Below are 23,114 nucleotides of genomic sequence, written 5' to 3' on the forward strand. Positions count from 1 at the left end.
ACTTTCTGTGGGTGGTTTGGTACTATTCTAAAGTGACTTGAACATTTTGTTACTTCCCTGCTGAGGTTTGTAATTGTGACAGTAAAAGAAGAGCTCTTAAAGTAATCGCCAATAAAAATCTGAAGCGACAGCTTCGAACTGAACGTTTTGTTCTTTTTGATGGTTTCTAAATGGGTTTATTAGAGGTTTTGTCTTTTTCCTATCATTCAGTCTCCCCCTAAATTAGCCTATGTTTCACAGTTGCTTGAAATATAGAATAATATCCTTGAAGAGCAGAAAATGATATATTTAAGTTTATTAGAGAGTTTTTTAAAAAAATATTAGTAAAACAAACTATGCAGTAACACTATCAGCACTTTAAGCAGTAGGAGATGTGTAGAAGACCGGGTTCTTGCTCAAAACATACTGCAGTGGGGTACTGTTCAAGAACACCCTAGTTCAGATTCATTCCAAGAGACCTGCAAGAAGCACATTTCAAAGGAAAGGGGACGAGACTGTGAACTTCACAAACACATCATCTCAAACCTTGCAAAACATTTGGACAAACACAGATTTCTTGAAACAAGAGTCAATAAATGTTTGGATGTTCTCTTAGGATCCTTCTCCACCTTGAACTGCATTGCCCTGGTCTTGCAGCTGCATTTACTGCTGTTGTTGCTTTCATGACTCAAGTCTGACATAAATGGGTATAACTGTTCATGATTTATTAATTGCTGACAAAACCCTAGGGAGGTTGCAGCTCAGAAGTATGCCAAAAACCTGGTTTGTCACGTTACGGTAGTCAGTGGGACCACTTTCTAATCAAAATGCTCATCTGTTGCTTATATGGGAGCAGAAGGAAAAAGAGTCAAGGAGGCTACACAGAAACCTAAAGCTGTTTTCTCTTTTCTTGTGCGGATCTCATTTTGATACAGTGTTGTTGATAAGGCTTGTATAGAGAAAGCTTTAATTCCCCAGGCCTCCATTTTATGCTAGGCTTATACTGAAATACTGTAAAAATGTTTTCAGTCTTCCCATTAAATGTGGCCCTGGAGTTCCTTTACTTGCACTGTTATATATACCAGTTAATTGCTGCATTTGGAAGTACAGCACACCACTTGTTTCTCAGCCATATGTTTAGAAATAATAATTCCATTCATCTGCATCCCAAATTTCCTTACATTTTTGGTTGTGAGTCACAGTTTGTTGAAATAAAATTACACCTGGAGATCTTACATTTTTTTTTATTTTAAGCTAAAACTGCATGTTGCAATCATTTGGCTGAAGCTCACTTAAAAATCACTAAATGGTTTGACTGTGGTTGAATCATTCAGGCCTGTGTAAGCTGTAATTTAAAGCTGATGTTATTATGTAAGTACTACCATATGAATGAGGGTTTCAGTTCTGTTCACTGATACAGAGCAGAGCTATTCATAAAACACTGCATGAGTTTTAATAATTTACTTCATTAGTTATCCGGATTTTAAAAATGTCACTGCATTCAGAGAGCTTTACAGTTAGTGATAAGCTGCTTAGATATCTTGGAGAGGAGCTCTCACTGTCTGTGGTAATGAACAAGCACAGGGACATGTCTGCTATTCTGTCCCTTTCTACGAGTAGGTTTTGGTAATTAAAAAATACCCTTAATTTGGAGACTGGGTGGGAATTTTCCATCAGAATGGGCTGCTCTGCTTTGATTGCATCTATTGCTCATTTGGAGAAGGAAAAGGGGTGTCATGACAGCAGAAGGTAGCTGGATAAAGCTCTGGTAGCTGAAGGAAATGAGAATTCCTTTTCAACTCAGACATGGATGTCTGCAGATTTTTTTTTCCCTGATGGTCGGTTTGTAAGCCAGCTTCTGATGGAGTCAGCAGCTTTTTGCGATGAATGAAGCCGCCCTTTGCTCTCTAACCTCCTTTTTCCCATCAGCCATACTGTGATTGCTAACAACACGTTAAGAAAATGTTACTGTTAACAGTAATGCTATCAACAAAATCTTGTTTTCGTGGAACTTCTTTCCCGATGTAAAGGAAAAGAGATGTATTGTGCTGCATCAATACACTTTCAAGTCATTCATTTTATTTTAACATGAAATTAAGATATATAAATAGACTCAGTTTTTGATTTCAGACTTGAAGAGGTAAATGTGTAGTTCAGATTTTCTAGTGCTTAAGATGGAGAGGTTTGTAATTTTTTCTCAGGCTGGTTGTTTCCTCTTGTAATTAGTAGTGGCAACGGCAAGGTCTTAGAGCGGCTTTTGTTCCTGTCTGTCCTTTGCCAGCTGCATCAAGAATGTCTGAACTTGAAATATATTTCTTATTTTAGCCAATAGAAAATCTGTTGTAATTGCACTCTGTTCCCTTCCCCAAAAGGAAAACAGGAAACTTTCTCATCCTTTTATTGTTCACATGAGTAATAGTTTTTGCAAGCTGGAAAAGGAACTGTGACTGTGTGGGGCTTAGTCTGGTCTAAAGATGTGCAGGCGCCTGTCAGCCTGTTGAAATCAGCAGGTCTGTGATCCTGTAATTTCTGTGGGTCTTAAGCCTTTAACGAGCACTTTTATTTTTAGACATATATCGGTATATTTGGAGAAGACAGGCCTCGTCTCCCTGAGTAAGGCTGTATTGCACATGCTTGCATCCTTATGCAAAGTGAAATTTTAAGTGATCAGTGAAATGGCACTGCCACGCTTCAGGATAGATTTTGATGTGATTGTTATTAATTATAGAGGGACTTGTTGAGAAGTAAGAAATTAAACTGTCAGCTAATATTCATCTCTACCTGTTATTATTGCCTATGGCTCAAATATATCTTTTTTTTCCTTCTTGTCTGATCCACAGCTTCTGCTGTTTCTTAAAGCCTTCACTGAGACAGAACAGACAAAGCTGGCAATGCTTTCTGGCATCCTGTTAGCCAACGGGACTCTTCCTGCTACAATTTTAACAAGCCTCTTCACTGACAATATAGTCAAAGAAGGTAATGTTCTAAACAATCTTCTTTTTTCCTTACTTTATCTTTAATCAGGGATGTATTTTATTGCAACATATTTTGTACATTGGAAGCCTTCAACTGTGCAACAGAAATCCGTATTTTAAAGCAGAAGCCTATACAGACAGCAATAACCAACATACTTTGTGAAATCTAATAAGAGGGCAGTCAAACATAGGAAAAAAAGCAACAAAACCAAAAGTAAATCCTAAAGAATTTGTGTTTTCTGGAAGTTATACACATGTGTGTAGAATTGTAGAATATATGCATTATAGTGGTACTACAAAAGTGTGAACTGTAACATCTATTCCTGATACATGCCTACTAGCGTTTTTTCAAGTGTTGCAGATATCTTGTGCATTTGAGCGTGAAGTGGGATAGAGAGCACATGCAGGCCAGCTGGGTATTGCAGAAGGTAAAAAAGAATTCAAGCCCCTGTTTTGCCTTCATACCAGTAGTGATCAGTGTTTGATACACTTTCCCATGGATTTGTATTTACCACATAATGAGTAACTGTTCTTTCAGTCTTACGGTATAATGCTTTTTTGAGATAATTTTTTTTTTTTAAGGGTTTTTCTTTAGTTAGTTAGTTATAGCTACCTGAGAGTCCTGATTTTTCCCGTGTCTTTCTCCACTAGTTACTGACTACCTGGGATTATTGCAGATGCACCATCAGTGTCGAACAGGTTTTCATGAAATCTTTTTGATTTTGTTAAAGAGCTGTATATTAGCTAAAATGTATTCTAACTTTCATTTAAAAAAAGAAGTGTTCTAACTTCATGTTGGCATTTGCAGCATGCTAACCATTACATTTGTTTTCTAAATGCTGCAGAAAGAAAAGCCACAGCTGCAGCTTTGCTCTGTCATCACCCACAGCTTTCGGAATCAGAATTGAACTGGGAGAAAATTCAAACAAAAGCACTAATCCATGTCTTAGGGTGACGGCCTGCAGTGTTTTTAAATCAGAGTCTATTATAGGTCTAGTTATGGGAAGACAAGAGGCATCTGTTACCTCAAAATTTTAAAATGCACGTAATTTGTTGTATTTTAAATTTAACATTAAAATAACACAATTGTTATATACAGATCCTAGAACAAATTGTATTTGCATTATACACTTATGTTTCTAGGCGCTCTAAACTTTTGTCAGGAGCTTACATATACTGTTGATTCTGGGTTTATCTATGCTAAAATGTACCTGTGTCACATTTCAGGAAAAGATTGTTCAATCAGTGTTCTGGAATAGATCTTTTATGGAAGAATAATTAAAGATGCAAAGATAAATGAAAAATGGGAAAAAGATTAAGGCTTAAAACAGGTAGATCATATAAAAATAAGCTTTATACTTTGATTTACAAAAATCAATACTGCAGGCAAGTGAGGTTAAAATACACAAGGAAAAAATTATCTGAGGGAGCAGTTGATCAGCGTGGCAATTGTAACGTTGGCAAAGAACTGGTTGAAAGAGAGAGAGGATAGATAGTGCTAATAGGAGATCCATTAAGTTTGGGGGCAAATACCTAATTTATTTTAGGATTACACTTTTTCAGTGTTGTCATTACTTCTGTTGTGATGTATAGATGGGAAAAAATGTCTTTTGGGGATACCTGATGTATTTCTACCAGAGACAGAGAAAGGTCTACGCAGCGGTGAAAAACTAGTGCAAATGCAAAGAGCGGTTAATAGGGTTAATCAATAAAATGAATGGCTGAAGCAGCTTTCTGCAAATAGGGGCAAAAGAAAAAAACAAAACAAAACAAATGGAAAAAGAGAAGAGTTGCTTAAAGGAAAAGGCAGTGGCAGTACATGAATAGAGCGTAAGAAGTGGCCGACAATAAATTTGGACTGTAAATTAGAAGTTTGAAAACGTGTGGGTAGGGAAGCTGTAGAACAACCTCCCTCTTTGTAGAGGCATAAAATTTGTTTTGTTTTAAGCTAAAACTTGAAAAAGGGTTTAGGACATGGCTATTGGGGTCAGTGCTTGGTGACAGAGACCAGAGTGTTCCACTCAGTTTTGGTATTGAACTTATGAGCACATAGGATATGCTGACCTGTTCTTGCAGGCTTAGCAGTTACAGGTGGGCATTACACCTAGGTCTGCTGTTGGTAGACCAGTCTTTGTCAGTCTCGACTAGTCAGCCAACAGTACTTCTGATGGCTGCATCCTGCTGGTTGCACTTGGAACCTGCTGTACAACATGTGAAAAAAGCCCAAAGTAATATTTGTAGACCTCTCTTGCATGGCATTGTGCACCTATAGTTCCATATGCTGCTTCTGTAAGGGCTGTGCCTTATGACTAAGCTCTTGCAATAAGGTTGCCAAAACTGTCATAACAGTCAAGATCTTTAATGAATGTTAATGAAGCTTAACGCTGCTCTGCGAACAGTCTTTTCTGTTCTTGTTTGATGACTCGTTTAGCCAGTGTATCCTAGAAATAAGAAGAATGGATCTCTATCTATAAAGTGGCTAAGGATGATGAAGCTTCTTCCTACCAGTAGGTCTCATCAACTCTTGCAGCTTCAGGACTGTTTGGGAGTGAAGCAGAAAATTATGATGACCGGCTGTAGTGTAGTATGGTATACCAGTATCATTATCCTCACCCTCAGTGTCACTGTAAATCTTGAGATGAGTGTAGTATGGAGAAGGGTAGCTGGCCTAGAGGGGACCTTCCTCAAGGGTGAGCTGGGTCTCCCAGACCTTGCAGGTTCCTCCAGCTCCCCCCAGTCGCCACTTGCAGCTGAGATGCCGGAGCGGAGCTCCAGGAATCAGTGCTGCTCCAGGAACATGAGCCGGGGGGAAGCAGGAGGTGTGAGGCTAATGGCGCGTTAGCTCCCCCGGGAAAGCTACAGCTAGGGGAAGAAGAGTTCTTTCGATCCAATGCAGAAAATATTAAGTTGTGCCTTGAGGAAGGAATTTTTAATTTAAAATAGCATTTGTTCCTGGTTCTACCAGCTACTAGGAGGACAGGGTACAATCAGTTACCTTGAAGCTGCAAAGTTATTTAACCCTATTCCAGGGCTTCCTAAATGCTGTTTGAATATATGGGTTGGTTTTTTTTTTTTTCCAGTTCTTATTTCTGATTATTCTTTGTTATTTTGTGCCTTCATTTCCTGATTTAACACAATTTTTCCTTTTGCATTGGACTTAGTCTGTAAATTAGGGAGGGTAGGAAAAACAACTGCAAAGAAAATCTTTGAACAGTTGAATAGTGGTGGGCAATACAGGATGAAAAGATTTTTCAAACAATCTAGCATACTTCAGAAAAATAATACTGGATTAAAGAAAAAAAAATAGCATTTCATCTCTATGTGTTTGGTCCTGTTGTCATAAATGTATTTTCATTCCTTGTTCTTGTAACCATTTTGTAACCTTACACTTCTTATAACCATCTCTAATTCATGTTGAAAAGTGCTGAAGCATGGTTTTGTGTTTTTTCTCAAACAGGGATTGCAGCCTCTTTTGCTGTAAAGCTTTTTAAAGCATGGATGGCAGAGAAAGATGCCAATTCTGTTACCTCTGCTTTAAGAAAAGCCAACCTCGATAAGAGATTGCTAGTAAGTACAACGTATTTTCAACAAGAAGGAAATAAAATGCAGATGGTAGTCTGCTGTAAGCCTGTTAACTCCCCATCAGACTGACTTAAATTTTTTAAATATTTTGAATCACAGCAGTATTGTTATGGCTGTAGCATTGATACAGGTTCAGGAATATTAAATACCACATGTTTTTACATTCTGTCTCTATTTTTTCTATAGCTAATGCTTTCTGAGAGACTACATATATAGGGATTGGGAATTAATTAAATAGGATTTTTTCTAACCACTGCTAACAAAACACACACCACTTGCAACTGTCCATGAGGACTTGTGGTTCTTTTGAGACATGTAAATAATAAAGTATAAAGGTTTGTGATTATAATATAGGTTCCAAAGCGACAGTGTTTAAATAGTATAGCAAAAGCACAGTAAGCTCATTTTCTGCAGCAACAGCCATCTGGGCAGCATAACTGGTCCTGCAGTGGTGCCAGCAGACCTGGTAGCAGCAATGCAGGAAGGCTGTCAGCCTTTGGACTCGAAACCTGTGTTCTGGGTTTGTAGCAGTGGCCTGAGCTGTTTAGAGGATATATGAATATGCAGCAGTGTTGTGTGCCGTTCTCTCACAGTGTCTTTCTGAAGATCAATAGGGCTTTTTTTTTTTAATCCTCAAAAAGATTGCTGCTGTGTTAATCCAATCAAATGTGCTACATCCTGTGTAGCACTGCCTGGAGAATTTCAGCAGCATTTCCTGTTTCTACCTCTATAATTTATGATTCGGCAAGAATCTTTCAGAAGTGAAGCAACCCCCCCGCCCCTTCATCTCTTCAATTTGTATTTGATTTGAAGAGTCCAAGTCATAAGTAATTTGCGATAAAGCTATGAAATGGGCTAGTTACACTGTTTATTAGAGAGGGGGAAGAAAAGCAAACTGCGTCTTATTTCTGTTTCAAACTTGACTAACTTAAACTTTCAGCTATTGGCTTTCATTATGCTGCTATATTAAACAACTATAATGTATCAGATAATGTTGCCTAGCATAGCTGTCTTCATTAAAGTTTCTTCTTAATCTCATTTTCAGTAAGGAAACAGATTGAGGATCTCTAGCTTCTTTGTAAAAAAAGTGTTATCTATCCCACAAATCATTGTTAGACAGCAAGAACTGGATGGTAGGCAAGTGCCATTAATTCATTACCAAGATGGGGCATTTGCTGTAGCAATTTTTAAGAATCATTATAACTTTTCTAAGTAGCTGGACTTTCATAAATCATAGGTTGATGGTGTCTTTGAGTCAGAAATGCCTATAGGAGTTAATGTTAACAGTACATAGTGGCTTTTGAGATGTTTGTTGAATGATGCATTAGTGGTAATGGTTGCTCAGCAGAGTAGCGACATCAGGCCAGGGTGCTGGGGCCATATGTGTATTGCTAAGCATATTTTTCTTAAGGGGTAAATATATGGACACACTGGGAGGGCTTGGTAAGTGTGCTTTGCGTATAATGGCTTTACCATCTATTCTTTTGTACTTTCCCTGCAAAACTCTTGGAATCTAGAAAAGGTGTATTTTCTCTGTTTTGAGTGACATCTTAGGGTCACAGGTCTTCATAAGTACATGCATTTCATGTGGAGAGGGTGTTAGGCTTTTTGCATAACTGACCATCGTTTTGCCTTCCACTTTAATGAAACAACATTATGAACAAAGTGTTGACTTTTCCAGTGTTAACACAAGCATTGAATTTTTTAAGTGCAGTACCAGGTGATTCCCATTGTTCATTCTTAAAAAATGTTCCTTCTGTTCTGTCAAGAGTCACAGTTGGTCATTTATTCAACAGTGAGCATTTCTGTCTTTTTAGGAACTATTTCCAGCCAACCGGCAGAATGTGGACCATTTTGCCAAGTATTTTACTGAAGCAGGTCTAAAAGAGCTCTCAGATTTCCTTAGAGTTCAGCAGTCACTGGGGACTCGTAAAGAACTTCAAAAAGAGCTACAAGAACGTCTCTCTCAGGAATGCCCAATTAAAGAGGTAAAGAGTGGGTTTTTTTACAACTTCTGTTTATACGAACATAGTGAAAGACTTGAATCAACAGTAGGTACAGAGGAACAGATATGAGCACCTCATAGTTTTCCTGCTTTTCTTAAAATTATTTTAATTTATTCATCAGTTCACCCTGTGCTTAAGACTAAAGCAACAAAACGTCCTCTGGATTTACAAGTGCAGCTTACTATGGTGTTTTTTGGTTGTTCTTGTTTTGTTTGCTTTTTTCAGTTATTCTTGATGAGAATCTGTCTCATTCAACTGTATTAACTGTTATGTTGAAGGGGAGGGACAAAACTTTAGTCAAGTAGTAGTAATGTTGCTAATGCTAAATGCTTCCTTTTTGTTGTTCTAATTCTGTTTCTTCTTACTTCTGTGCTGTGGTGTTATTTGTAAATGACTGCAAGTATTTGGTAAGGCAGCACCATTCCTGGTTTATTTCCTGCTGCAGGTAGTGCTTTACGTAAAAGAGGAAATGAAGAGAAATGAGCTGCCAGAGCCAGCAGTGATCGGTCTCCTGTGGACCTGTGTCATGAATGCTGTAGAATGGAACAAGAAGGAAGAGCTGGTTGCAGAGCAAGCCCTCAAACACCTAAAGGTGCGTGTGTGGGTGAAGAGGGGAAGGGCTGCAGTGCACTAAGAGAATACTTTGTACATCTGTCAAGTATTTGCCTGCTTAAATCCAGGAGACTGAGAGTCTTGAGGGCTGACGCTGAGCACACTAAGCATTGGAGTGTCTTGTGTCTAGTCCTGTAGTCAAATTAATGCAAAACTGAGGTAGTTCAGATTATCGAATGCCCTGAGGCACAGTGCAGAGAACCAGGGCAAACTGAGGTGGTCACAGCCTGAGCACCTCTGCACTGCACTTTCTCGGCGTGCCGGGTCCCAAGAGACTCCTTGCCTTGGGGACAGCACTGAGCAAGTGCTGAGGCTCAGCTGTGCTGCGACCTGACTAGGAAGCCTGCAGGAACTGCCTTTGCAATGTCTTTGCCAGAAGCAAAGAAGCTTTGGGAGCATGGTGAGGTGGCACCTGTGCTGGCTTTGCACAGAGCTTGGTTAGATCCAGGCGGGGCTGCTGAGCTCAGAATCTGTGGAACAGTCTCACTGATGTTGACTGTGGGAGCTGGATACTTGGCGACTTGTCAACTAGTAAGCCAGGAGCTGGCTTGAGAGCATGTGCACTGTGTAGGGTGGTTACTCTCTGATCCAAGTACTGTCCTTATGGCTAAGAGAACTGAATGCATTGAGAGATGGGCTGTAGCTTGCTAAGTGATGACAGATCGCAGTGTCGCTGTTTTATGGTGGTAGAAAAACTGTTATGACCCTGAAGCGGAAGAAAAACCCAAAACCTGAAAACAATGCAGAGGCATTGGAGTCATTGCAGTGGTTGGTGTTCCTCATCTAAGTCTGAAGGAACTGTGTGGTGCAAGACACTTGAACTGAGAACAGAGGCAAAAAGGCTTTTCAGCAGAATTAGTCCTTTTAAGCTAGTAAACCATGAGCAAGAGAATACTCCCTCACAGCCAGGGCTGCATAGATTTGCCCTAGGCTAGAAGCAATCTGTACTTCATTCTTTATGGTAAAATGGATCTTAAGTTTGATCTGAATTCCTTTCTTCTTCATATTGGATGCCTCTATTGGAGTTCCCACATTGGTTTAGCTCCTACTACTGCTGTCCTTTCATCTGAATTTGGTTTCCCAAGAACAACATCAGCCATCCTAGAAATGCAGTGGCTTGCGATCTTTTGTAGTCTTTGATGGTAAAATTGAATGCCTTGAAGTCTTCTCAAGTGACCCAAACAGCATTAGAGGGATGAGATAGTTTCCAGAAGGAGGAGAGACATTGTTTTTCTTGTTCCTTTGATGTAAAAATTGATCATATCTCTTTGAGTTGTAACAGAGTATTCATTGAGATTTACTGTCTAGTACTGCAGGGCAAATTAACAAATATTTTTTGGAATATTTGAACATGGGAAAAATAGAAACATAGCTGGCTTTGTGCAAATATTGTTGACTGGATGCTTAGTCATATGAATCTCACTGTCCCAAGCCATCAGCTTTGTATGTAACCCCACTAAATTAGGTAAGGCATTTTGCCTATATGAGACAGGCGTCTTTCTAGTTAGCACTGTGTGAAAACACAGGACAACTTTGTATGAGGTATTTACTATTTGCAGCTACAGGTAGGATTTTAACAGAAACAGTAGTAATAGAAATTTAGACTTTGCTAGCTGCTTATTTACATTCAATTTTTCAAAAATGAACAGCATTTGTTTCACATCCTCCGTCTATAGGTAGGTAGAGACGGATCTTGGATTCCTCTCTTTGGACTCTCGGCTGACCCAATGTGTCAGCCTCCTCCAGAAATCAGATTAACACTGTTAGTGTGACACAGAGCCTGGTTCTGTGCCCTCCTGTGTGTCAACATGCCCTGAAACAATCATAGAGTTGTTTTGCCCTGGTGGTGCAAGTCAGGATGTGTTTAAATACGTACTTGACGTGGGACATGCCAGGTGGTGGGATTTATTCTTGTATGGCTGTACCTGACATGTAACTTTCACAAAGCACAGTTCCCAAAGCTTGGACATGTGGGTACCAGTCTCTTGAATTTATTAGATTTCTTTTAGTAAACTATATGCAAGGGGCCCCTGAAAAGACGTATAAAGGCACAGAACATTAACCTAGTTTACAGTTCTTAACAAGCTGTTCTTGGATGGGTGGCTTCCTAGTGGAGGTGGTGGGCAGCCATGAAGCAGTAAATGCCACATGTGCCATGCACATGGCAGGAGCTGAATTCAGGAGGAGACGGGGCAAGCTGTTAAACCCAGAATCTTACAGGATAAGCTCTTCATCACCCCAGTAACCTCACCATGACACTGGGGCTTAGCCCCTAGGCCACCTGCAGTGCAGGGAAGAGACGTTCCCCATGGGTGGGGAAAATCCTCCAGACAGTTTGCGCTGCTGGCAAGCCTGTGGTGTGAGATTCGTGACGCTGCAGCTGCTGGCCTGCTGCTGCCTAAACCGAGGCAAATGGAAAATAACGCCACTTAACTCAGCCAGCAATGAGAGAACGCTAATTTCATGGTTTCTTAGTCAGTTAGACACTTGTGAAACTTGTAATTGTAAGTCTGTGCCGGTTGAGGAGCGAGAGGAAAGCAAAGGGAATCAGTCAGATGTGGCAAATCCTAAAGGTAGGATTTTTATTATAAATTGCTTAACGCTTAAGAGACAGCAGCACTTGAGAAACCTGTGGATGGGAGTGGGTTCTGCTGGTGCATTTTATTTATTTAATAGCAGTATATATTGCCCTGCCTCCCTGCAGCTTACCTAGATACCAGCTGGATGCTTCCAGGGCCAAAAGGGGGAAAAGAGCGAGTCTGCTACCTAAAGCCTGCACAAGTTTTGCAATGCTTTTATAAAACAGTGGCATTTTTTCTAGAGATGTGGCTATACCTGCCAGGAGTGGAAGACTCAGCCTCTGGTGTTGGCTACATTTAGTAATTTCTCGTAGTTACTTTGTAAGGGGTTTTCTTCCACAAGTAATAGTACTGTCTGCCTGCCTAGCTGCTCTTGTTACAGTTGCACTGTGATTTCTTTGCTCTCTCTTTCTTTAAATTAATAGCTGACAACCATTTTGCAAAAGACTTTCAAACTTTAGTTGATTTTCGTGCATTTTAATATTTTTCTTTCATGGATCATGTTGAGTAAAACCCTCAGAATTTACCCTCTTGTAAAGAAGTCCTAAAATGTGTGTTCTTCTGAACGTGCCCATCAGTGCTGCTGGTGATGGGTGGTTTGGTACCTGACCATGTCCATCAGCAGCCCTGGTCGCACAGACCAGAACTCTGCTGCATTGGGCCATTGCAAATTCAGCTGAAAAATGGCAAACTGACAGTGTTACTGAAAACGATGAAGAAAAGCTGAACTGAGCAGGACAAAAACAATTTAAATGGTAAACTTAACATATTTGGCTGAGGGCTCTGAAGATCAAGGTCTTCCCTTCAGCTCTGAAAAATGCTTTTAATATTACCTTTCATTTAAGATTGCGGTCATACTTGGACTTGTCACAGGCAAAGAGGAGGGGAGACTGGAGAGATGGATATAAACACTGCAGGTTTTAAGGAAAGAGTGAACAGGATATGGTCCTTTAACATAATTACTAATTTTAAAATCTGAAATAAGAGGAAAAAATGCATGACAGTAAAGTTTTTACTGCTACACTCTTGTCCGAATAACATTAGCAGTTAATTCTGTGCTTTGAAAACATTGCTGTTTACTAAGGCAAAGGTTGCCATGATACTCTGGTGGTGATAATGAGAAAAAATAATGACACTTGATCACAGTTATCTCGAATAACTTAAATTAGTTCAATTTCCTGGGACTTCTGAAACCCCTGTGAAACTAGAGTTTTGTATTTTCACAGACTTCATCCTTGGATGCCTTACGTTATGAACATCAGTAAAGCATCATCACTCCTGAATCAGCATCATCCTGCCTTGTGAAGTGTACAAACAGCAGTACTCTGAGATGTGGACTTTATAAATTGATTTTACAAAATTCAGTGTCTAAAACTGGTACTGAATTTTAACTTGCAGCATGCAGCAAATCTTACAAAAGCTCATGGATATTTATGTATATGTGTTTAAGTAAATGCAATTGGCAAGTAAATCTAAAGTTTCAGTGAAATAGATTTCCAAGGATGAAATTAATGATACAGACATTAAAAGTTTTTATTTATTTTTATCCTCAGTATACTGACATGCATTTTGTTTCTTACCCTGTCTTCCTTTCAGCAATATGCCCCCCTGCTTGCTGTGTTCAGCACTCAAGGCCAGTCAGAGCTGATTCTTCTCCAGAAGGTGCAGGAGTACTGTTATGACAACATCCACTTCATGAAAGCCTTTCAGAAGATAGTGGTACTCTTTTATAAAGGTAAAAGTCTATATCCACTCTTGTATACTGTGCATGGATTCTCTGTGCCAGTCACTCACCTATGATGCCATAGGAATCAGGTGTTCTGCAGGTATTGCATATGAGGAGGTTGAACTCTGGAATAACTTATGCTTTGGTAGTTCAAAGGAGCGTGTGGCAACAGGAAAAGCTGAAACAAGCTTTTCTGTCTTTGTTGCATTTATCCTGTAGTCTGGAAGCAAGTGCAGGATCCAAGCACCATCCACAGTCTGGTCAAGTGCAGTTTAATCCTTGTATAAAACCAGTTCTAGGAAGACATTTCTGTAAATTCCTGGCAGGTTTAAAAAGGTAAATTAGAGCTTGGTTTTAAGAAACCTTGAAAGTGCAAACCTTTTTGGCAGGAAGATGTTGTTACTTCTTCCCTGCCAGAGGAGCTTTCCTGATTATTCTTTCCCTTTTACTTTCCCCGCGGGTTTCTTGCAGGTGCCATAGTTTGAGGGATTTAATTTTTATTGTGAAGTTGACTTCTTTGCAAGTTAACTCAGATTGAGTTGTCATAGAGACTAATGGTCTTGCACAGCGTGTGATCGGTGGGTGCCAGTTTGTTCTGACTTTTTGCTATAAATGGTTTAAGGAGAAAAATCAGCAGGAGTAGAAACCCAGTATTGATCTTTGGTCACCCTGTTGTGTCCAGGTACATATTCAAGGCAAACAAGTTCAGACTGTTAAAATAATGGCTACAGAAGGCAGAAGTGAATCAGATGGATTTATTTTCTACTTGTGTCAGTATAGCATGGCTTCAGTGATCAAATGAAAAAATGATACACCTTGTTCTTCTGCCTGCAAATTCTGCAACTTGTAAAGACTGCTAATGACTGAGGACAAACTTCAAACTGCAACCTGCAGCAAACACTTTTTTCAGTTTTCTTGGAAAAAGAAAATTCACTTTGGACATATTCAGTGATTGCTCTAACTGCTGTGCGCTCAGACAACAAGTGATGGTTAAAGCAGAAACAGTTCTGTGTAGGACTTCCTTCAGAATTTTTGTAAATTCATGACTGTATTAGCCTGCAAGAGCAACCGCATGGCCTGTCAGTGGAAGCCGTAAGTTCAGCATGTCCAGCACATGCGATACTGTATTCATACCAGGAATACGTGGGGTAAGCACGCCGGAGCCCCGGCCTCTCTGCTGTCTGTTGCCGTGCCACGGCACGGCTGCCGGCCCTTCCCAGCCCCGGGCAGGCTGAAGTTTGATCTGCCTCGTTTGGCAGACTGACTGCTGCCTGGTGGCAAATGCTGGCCTGACTGTATGGCCACGAGCCGTAGGGCCCTTCTGAGTGCTGGGCACAGTAAGGAAGTCTATTTAAAGCAGCTTTGGAGTCAAACAGTGTCCATTAGGTGAGGACATGCTATGGCGTTAACCAGGGAAGGTTCCGGGAGCGCTAGTCCTCCCGTTCCTGTTTCTCCCATGTGATGTTATTGTGCTTTAACCACCCATGGCTCTGGCTTGTCCAGAGCCGTGAGGAAGTTGATGGCCTAAAGCCGAGACCGAGTGCTGCCTGCTGCCTGCCTCTGCTTCATTTCCGCGCTGGTGGATCTCCCTCTCTTCCTCTCCTCAGCTCATACATATCCACTGGAAACAAGCCATCAAGTCTTTATTTAGAGACATACACATTGTAGATAAGTTGCTGATAACAGCATATCTTCTCTTTCCTAGTCAAGGAGAACAGTCCCCAAAAGTGATTACTGGCTATGCTGGTGGTGAGGGAGCAGCAGATGGGAGCAGCCCCTTTCTGTTGTGCTTCAATTGGAACCTGCACAGGAACTGGAGAGGTTTCAGGGACCTAATGAACTTTTTCTAGTGACAAATATAGACATCTGAAGTATTTGTGGATGTGCAGCGAGAAATTCAGCTGTCTACCAGGATGAATGTGGACAGCTTATTTGCTTGTTACTCATTATGAGGGAGTGCTTCCTGGGCATGAAGATAGTCATCAGTGATGACAGGCACCAAATGCCACCCAGGCTTTGACAAATTTAGTTGCATGACTACTCTCATCAGCATGTCCAACATCTTGCAATTAAATCTTTCCCATGTTTCCATCATAAAATAGCCCTTGGATTAACTTTCCGGGGAGTTACATGGAAACACCAAACATGATGGGAATGGTTGGGTTCATTAGCATCTAGAAGGCCTGAAAGCCTGTGGTGTTTATTTGGTTTTTAATTCTGTCTCTAACGAGGAGGAATATCCACTTTTCCCCCAGTGAAAGCCCCATCCCTGCTTTTCCTTATGTGGTAGCAGCTTCTTACCAGCTTGTAGGTATAATCTGCAAAAGCAGTTTTATAGTCAGTTAAAGCTTGTTGACATTATTGTTATTATGATATCTTTAGGTTCCTGGTACACTATAGAGGAAAACAAGCTGTCCAGTTCTGTACTGATCCTTGGCTGTGATGTTGCTTCTCTGGTTATTACTTAAAGCCAGTGCAATTATAAACCTGCCTACTGCATTTTGACCAATAATTTAAAAGCCAGTTGCAGAATAAGAATGACTGAATTCTCCTGAGTGACATCTGCTAAGTTTGCCAGCCTTCTTGCTAGTTATGCATGGGCTCTAAGGTGTATATTGGTTTTTAGTCCATTCCATGTTTCGGTGTGTCCCTTAATTGTGCGTAAATAAGCACTGAATTACACTCTATAAATTGTATTCGGTTGCAGAATCTCCTTTAGTTTGTGTCCAACCTGGAAATTTCAAATGTGAAATACTGATGCAATTGAAATCGATAACCATTCCTTTCATGAGGAATTTCACCCTTTGAACAGCAAACACCCTTAGCAGGCACAAAGTGTCTGTGTACTCTTGCATTAGAATTCAAGACAACATTTACAAAATATGGAGGGGGAACAGAACACAAGTACCTGTGTAGTAGCACTCATCGTTGTCGTTAGGCCTCAGAGATACTCTTCTGCAGCACAGAGATCTTGTAACCAAAAGATGCAGATCTTGTAACCAAAAGATATAACTCAAATGCTGCAGGAATCCTGTGCTTACAAGAACTGAATCTTCAAATTCCACTCAATACACAGGTTTTGTTTTTCAGTGGGACACAATTATCTTTAAATATCGTCATTATTCAAGTATTTCCTTTTGGTACTGGATGCAAAATTTTCACAGCAAAAGAAAATATACCATAAAGACCCTGACTGTACTGTGAGAGACATTCCTGGCACTGAAAGAGCCCTTGCCTTAAGGTTTTGTCCTCCCAACTGAGTTAGCTGCAATAGAGTTGAATTTAGGAGATTGATTGACCGTGTTGGCAGCTGACAGGGTTTGCTTTTCCCTTTATCGCCAACGGCTATGCAGTTTGAGTTGAAAGCAGAAATTCATTTGAACTGGGTGATTCAATACAAAGCTGAGACCTGAACTTCAAGCAACTTTCCAGTTAACCCTGCAGTAAAGGCACTGGGTTCCTCAGTCTCTGCTCTGCAGCTCCTTCCTTCCATGAGGGTTGTCCCCGGAGGCTCTGGCCGTGGGTGGTTTGGGTTGTACCTGCAGGAAAACCAGCTCTCTGGGACTGCAGTGAAAATGATGTGTACACCCCCACAAACCACGGTGTTCAGCCTCAGCCATTAAAAAATGTATATATAATCAACTTTAATAACGAATAACTATATATATATATATATAAAATGAATCATTCTCTTCCTCCTCCCGTATCCCCGAGTGTTCCCATTGCTTCAAAGCAACCTCGAGGTATGATTAACTACAGCCTGTCCTGCATGATTGTTTAATTGAGCATCTCTGTGCTGACAGGAGAATATCATCTCTTAGGAGCACTGGAGGCATGAATGTATTACAAATAATATTTCTCAGAAATGAAAGGAGAGTTGCAGTTGTCTTTTTTTGTAGTTCAATGCATCTTGTTCTTCCCTATTAGTGTAGGAGGCTTATTGCTATGGAGTTATATACAGGCAAATTTTCCATCCACCTGACTCGAGAATGTTTTAATCTTCCAGGCACACAGTGAGATTACATGCTGCTATTATCAGGTTTCAGGTTTTGGGGAGGGAGGGCAGAGATTCTCCCCTTCTTCTTTGGCAAGAAACGCATCAAGCCGACAGTCTGCCAATAAAATAAATGAACTGAAATCCTATTACACCTGGACTGAGATATGTGCCTACTTGGAGGCATGTCCTTGTACAGTATTGTAATATGGACTGTAAATGCAGCAATGGGCTTCTGCAGCTTATTCTATACAGCAACTTCATGTTTTTAAATGTCCACAACACCCAAGAGCTCCAGCTTGAGCCCTGGGAGGGGGTTGTTCTACTTCTATTTTTCCTTTCCTGAAATCTCTCCTGATTTTCTTTGCTTCTCCCTAAGGATCATAATATGTGTCACACCTTGAGTAATTCTGCAGATGCGGTTGTGTGAACTGTAGGACTCTGTGGTATACATAAGCTTTTACGTGCAGTTTCATGGGAGTCCATGTGAAATGTTTTCAGGTTTGCTAAATTAAAATCCTGATTTGTTAAATGCTGTAATGTCTTTGAGCTGCTGCTAAAAACTACTGGCAAGTATTCAATGCAACATGCTTGAAACCTCTTTCTTAGCTCCAGTGTTTCTCTTGTGTTGGAGAAAAAGTCCATTGTGGTGGGTTGTGATTTCAGGAACATGCAGCTTTATATGCCACTTGTAGGATTCACTAAACACAAATTTGTATGTACTGGGAAAAGCCCAGAGCCAGCACCCTCCCCTTTTCCCCCTGTTTTCAGCTTACTGTCAGCTGCAGCAAACTGCAGAAGAGGTTTTGTTTTGGAGAGTGTCTGAGACAAGGTAACTTCTAGCAACATGCACTCATGAAATTCCAAATTTTCAGGGAGACTTCAGTTACTGTTGGATGTCTTGGGATAGTCTTGGTTAAGTCCAAATGTATCTCTGGTTGCTTCCATCTGTTTATTATTCAACAGCATATGTGAAATATGTCTTCTCTGTCTCATTTTATCAGATGCTTTGTGGTTTTGGTGTCATTTATCTGTATTTGCCTTCTTCCTGCCTGCCACATCTACTACAACAAAACCTTTAGGCAGAAGGTGATGGTTGGGGTCGGTGCTTTGGCAGCCGAATATCCAGTGGGTGGGATGGCACCAAGGAGGTCAAGGAAGCCATGAAGAACTTCGCTGAAATGTGTTGGTTTTGTAGAGCACGGGAGGGTTGTTTGTTCAAAGAAAAAAAGAATGGAAATTTTAATGAGATGTAGAAAGCTGTCTTTGGTCTTTTTATAGAATGAGTACAGTTTGCTATTTTTTTGTTTGTTTGTTCTTGCCTCTTGCATACATAACTGCCAAAATGCCATTCTGGATCCCAGATTTGGCTTCCGCAGCCATCAGTTACTGAGATATTTGGCTTGGCTGGATTGTGGGAGCTTTTTTCCTGGGGCTAGAGGTCTGTTGCTAGCCCTACCTTTGCATCTGTTGGAAACAATAAGTGTTGTTGCTGCTTATTAGGATTTCTGTATTCTGAATCTCACTCAGCCTCGCATTCCCTCACCGACAGCTATTTTGTTCTCAATGCTTGACAGAAAAATGTCAGCTGGGCTATCTGATTTGGTCCCTTAGAATGGGTGGTCTGAATAGTAGCCTTAAAACTTATCAGCTAAAACAATATAAAGCCTTTAGGGGGTGATGATTGCAAAAAATCCCTCCTGGCTGTCTTTTCACTGTTCAATCAGGAGGTGTCTGTCACTTCTGATTTCTAGAACCATGCACAGTTCTGTGATTCAACAGCAAGAAGAGGCATGGTATTTCTTCTAAGATGTGCAGACTAAATTTTTTTTAATCCAACTGTCTTACATAGCGTATTTAAAGCAGATGAGTAGAGAACTGTCCTTTACAGAAGCACAATATTTGGTACTTCATTTTAAGCCCTAATACATTACACGTTTTGTTGCATCTGGAATCCCTTATATGCATCAGATATTCTGTAGTCGTAACCTAAAATAGTTCATGCAAAGCTTGTTCCACAATGATTATATTAACTTATTTTAGGCTGCCTTTTTGCAGAAAAAAAATCTCTCTACACAGATGTTCAAAATCTTCTAACCTCTGATCTGTATTTCAGCTGATGTTCTGAGTGAAGAAGCTATCCTCAAGTGGTATAAAGAAGCACACGTTGCTAAAGGCAAAAGTGTTTTTCTTGACCAGATGAAGAAATTTGTGGAGTGGCTGCAAAACGCTGAAGAAGGTACGGATTCATTTAAAGAAATATGGTAGTCTCTTGGCAAAGAGAATTTCTTTTTTCAGATTTCAGTTGCACAGCATATGAAGTACACAGGCTTAGAAGACAGTAGGGGTGACTGCTCCATATTGTTTCTAGTCATGCCTGAGCCCAAAACACTTGCTCCTTTTACTGTTTATGATGTCCTTGTGAAGTCCTGAAGTCATCAGGTACCACTTCTCTGGAGGTAAATTCTTTAAGCTTCTGTAGGAGGAACGCAGCACCGATGATGACATGATGTACCTTGGTGTTAGCATGTAGGCCCAACATTTTCTGTATTGCTGCCTTTTCTGCTTATACCATCTGCACTGGCGACATGAACACAGCGTAAACCTGCCTGTGCCACTGCAGCTGAAATCACTGTGAGCTGAATGGGCAGGCTGAGATACGTGCTCTGTGTTTGCTGCTTTAAAATGGTTATTGTGGAGAAGAACTAGTTTCCTGTTCTGCATAGGAAAACACATCAGTTTGTCCTCACAGTATCACAGTATGTTTGGGATTGGAAGGGACCTCAAAAGATCATCCAGTCCAATCCCCCTGCTGGAGCAGGAATGCCTAGGTGAGGTCGCACAGGAACATGTCCAGGCGGGTTTTGAATGTCTCCAGAGAAGGAGACTCCACAACCCCCCTGGGCAGCCTGTTCCAGGGCTCTGTCACCCTTACTGAGAAGAAGTTTTTTCTCAAATTTAAGCGGAACCTCTTGTGTTCCAGCTTGATCCCATTACCCCTTGTCCTGAATAATTAAGTTACATTTTTTGCATGGAAAAGGAATTCCACATCAATTGAGAAGATCAATCTATGTGTAATAGAAAGGGATATAATTATTAGTGCTCATTTGCATACATTTAATGGAATTAGTTTTAGAAACTTGGAGGGAATACCTAGTAGTAATTACAAGATAAGACTTTCCAGCAATTCACATGTAATATACTGCATGTGGCAGTATAAAGTGGTAGATCCTTTCACACTTAAGACTTCGGACTAGCAATCTTGGTCTAATTAAGCATTTTTTCACCTTTTAATCTTCTGCTTGTATGCCTTTCTGCTGCTCTGTACTTTTATCCTTTTCCCGCATCTCCCCTCTGCCAGATGTCCTTGATTACAAAGTCCAGTACAAATGGAGACCAAATGTTGCTGTAAGAACACACAGACCATGTTTGCTCTGAGAAAGCTGATCTAATGTGTAATATTTGTTGGCAGCAAGCCCTTTCCTGTCAGGTGAACACACACAAATACAGCATGATGCAAAGTAGCTCTACGTGATAAAAGGCACTGTGTATGTTCCTACTTCTAAATTTCTTGTACTTCTCGTGTTTCTACTTCTTAATTACTTCTGTCTTATTCTATACAAATGATTAAAAAATGTTGTTTATAGATATTTAATACCTGCTGTAAGGTAACACCACATATACCATCCTAGATAGGCTGGATGGTGATGCTGATCGATATTTACAGAGCAAAGAGTTTACAGGGTGCTTCCTGGATGATAGCATCGCCTACTCATAGAGATTAGAAAAGCGAGCAAATAACGCTGATCCTTTATTAAACTCGGGTCAGATAGGCATTGCATGGCTCTGCAGATGAGGACCAGAATAATTCACGGTGGTCTGGTTAAAACTCTAGTGACAGATCTGTAAACGAAGATCTCCACCGCGGAGGGCCCAGAGTAGATGTGCGTCTTCTGCAGCTGCGCGTTTCTTTCTGGCTTAATCTGTTTAATCTGTCACCCTTTCCTAGGAAGTACTAGGTGTGAAGAGAATTTTCATTTGAATTTTGGAAGGATATCTTCTTATTTGTATTGAATTACATCACTGTCCTTGTGCAACCTACGTGAAGTGTTTTACTTTGTTCTCTTCTAGAGTCGGAGTCTGAAGGGGAGGAGAACTGAGACGGTTCAACAAAGCACAGTCTCAATCTAGGTTAATGCCAAATGCGCTTGGGAATGCCGTACTGTTCAAGCAAAGAGGCTTTACTTCAGTGTCATACAGAAAACTATAGGCTAGGCTTTCCTTTTGTTTAGAAGAATAAAGGTTTTTAATGGAGCCCTGAGGCATTAGATACTTTACTTGGGACTCTACCTCTGGCTCATTGTACACTAACTTAGGCAAAGACATTCAGCAAGGAGCCATATAGAAACAGTGAAATGAAATACTTATGGACTCCTTTTTATTAACGGTCTTTTTCAGGTACTATGGTATATGAACACTCCAGTTTCTGTTTATAGAACTGTTTGGTCTGTGTTTGTAGCTCAATATTGGCTTGTGTATGTGATTTGACACCACCACATTTTTTTGAATAAATGGCTTTTATATCTTAGTTTTCTGGTGTTAGTGAGTATGTTTTCTAAATTGGGTTTGCCAAAGTTTTTATGATTCTTCAAGTTAAAATCTACAAGAATGTCAAGAGTCTGTTTTCATACTTGTCACAAAATCAGCATCCACAGCTAACTGGGATCACTGTCTAATCTTTATTCCTGTATTTTCACATAACTTTGGACAGATTCCATAGCAAATGTTGATTCATTCCATTAATTAATTCAAAGAGAACTCTGCAGAGTCCTGATTTTGCAGGTACAAAATTTATGCAAATGAGAAGTAGAGTAATACACTGTTCTCAGTTCAGGCCACTCAGTTATTGGTGATGGCTAAATATTGCAAGAAGGAGCATCTCATTTTAGAAGCACTGGCTTCAAAACATACATGACTAGAAGTCATTACATGTGAAATCTGAAATTTATTTACATTGGTGTGATGTTACAAACAGGTATTTGACTGAAATACGTAAATTAATATACAAACTTTTCAAGACCCATCCTACATAATTTAAAATTCACCTTGTGCCTTGATTGGTGCCACTTACAATTCCATCGCCTGGGACCTGGTGAGGATGTTGCACGGACGCGATGCAAAGGTTTGTACGTGTACACAAGGCTCAAACCCAAGCCCAGAGTCTTCTTTTTAACAATCTTCTCTTTAAGAATGTGTTACTTAACGCTCTGCATCCTTCCCTTTAAACAGAGTTAAAGCCACACGATAACCGAGTAGTTGGATTAGTAAGGTTTAGAAAAGAGAGGCTTGTATTCTTACAGGAGAAAAAGCATGAAAGAGCATAATTAACTAATGAAGTGGTGTATTTTGTCACTAAGAACCAATAAGCTAACGGATATTATAGATTTTTCTATGGAAAAGTCAACACTTCATGCGAACCACACATCATATGGTTATAAAAGTCTCGTTTCAGTATCTAGCTTTACTGACAACAGCAAAGAACAAGTGAAAATCAAGTGCTGTTGATTTCTAGCTCTCCATCTATAACAGCATTTATTTTTGTAACAGGTATTGATCCTTGAAAGGGGAAATATGTAATGTGGATATTTCCAGTAACTTGGA

The 23,114-nt window shown here is 40.2% G+C and overlaps 1 protein-coding gene across 3 annotated transcripts in view; it reads left to right on the forward strand.

The window, feature by feature from the left end:
* Nucleotides 1–22,041, forward strand: part of BZW2 (basic leucine zipper and W2 domains 2) — a 57,191-nt gene extending 35,150 nt beyond the window's left edge. For all 3 annotated transcript variants that reach the window (XM_065051217.1, XM_065051216.1, XM_065051218.1), the window contains 7 exons: nucleotides 2,820–2,955; nucleotides 6,412–6,521; nucleotides 8,354–8,524; nucleotides 8,988–9,134; nucleotides 13,330–13,468; nucleotides 19,570–19,692; nucleotides 21,585–22,041. In XM_065051217.1, coding sequence (XP_064907289.1) covers nucleotides 2,820–2,955; nucleotides 6,412–6,521; nucleotides 8,354–8,524; nucleotides 8,988–9,134; nucleotides 13,330–13,468; nucleotides 19,570–19,692; nucleotides 21,585–21,613 — 855 coding nt within the window. In that variant the 3' untranslated portion in view covers nucleotides 21,614–22,041. The remainder of the gene's footprint in view (nucleotides 1–2,819; nucleotides 2,956–6,411; nucleotides 6,522–8,353; nucleotides 8,525–8,987; nucleotides 9,135–13,329; nucleotides 13,469–19,569; nucleotides 19,693–21,584) is intronic.
* Nucleotides 22,042–23,114: the final 1,073 nt, after the last annotated feature.

This window comes from Columba livia, chromosome 2, assembly GCF_036013475.1.
Source record: "Columba livia isolate bColLiv1 breed racing homer chromosome 2, bColLiv1.pat.W.v2, whole genome shotgun sequence".
Taxonomy (NCBI): domain Eukaryota; kingdom Metazoa; phylum Chordata; class Aves; order Columbiformes; family Columbidae; genus Columba; species Columba livia.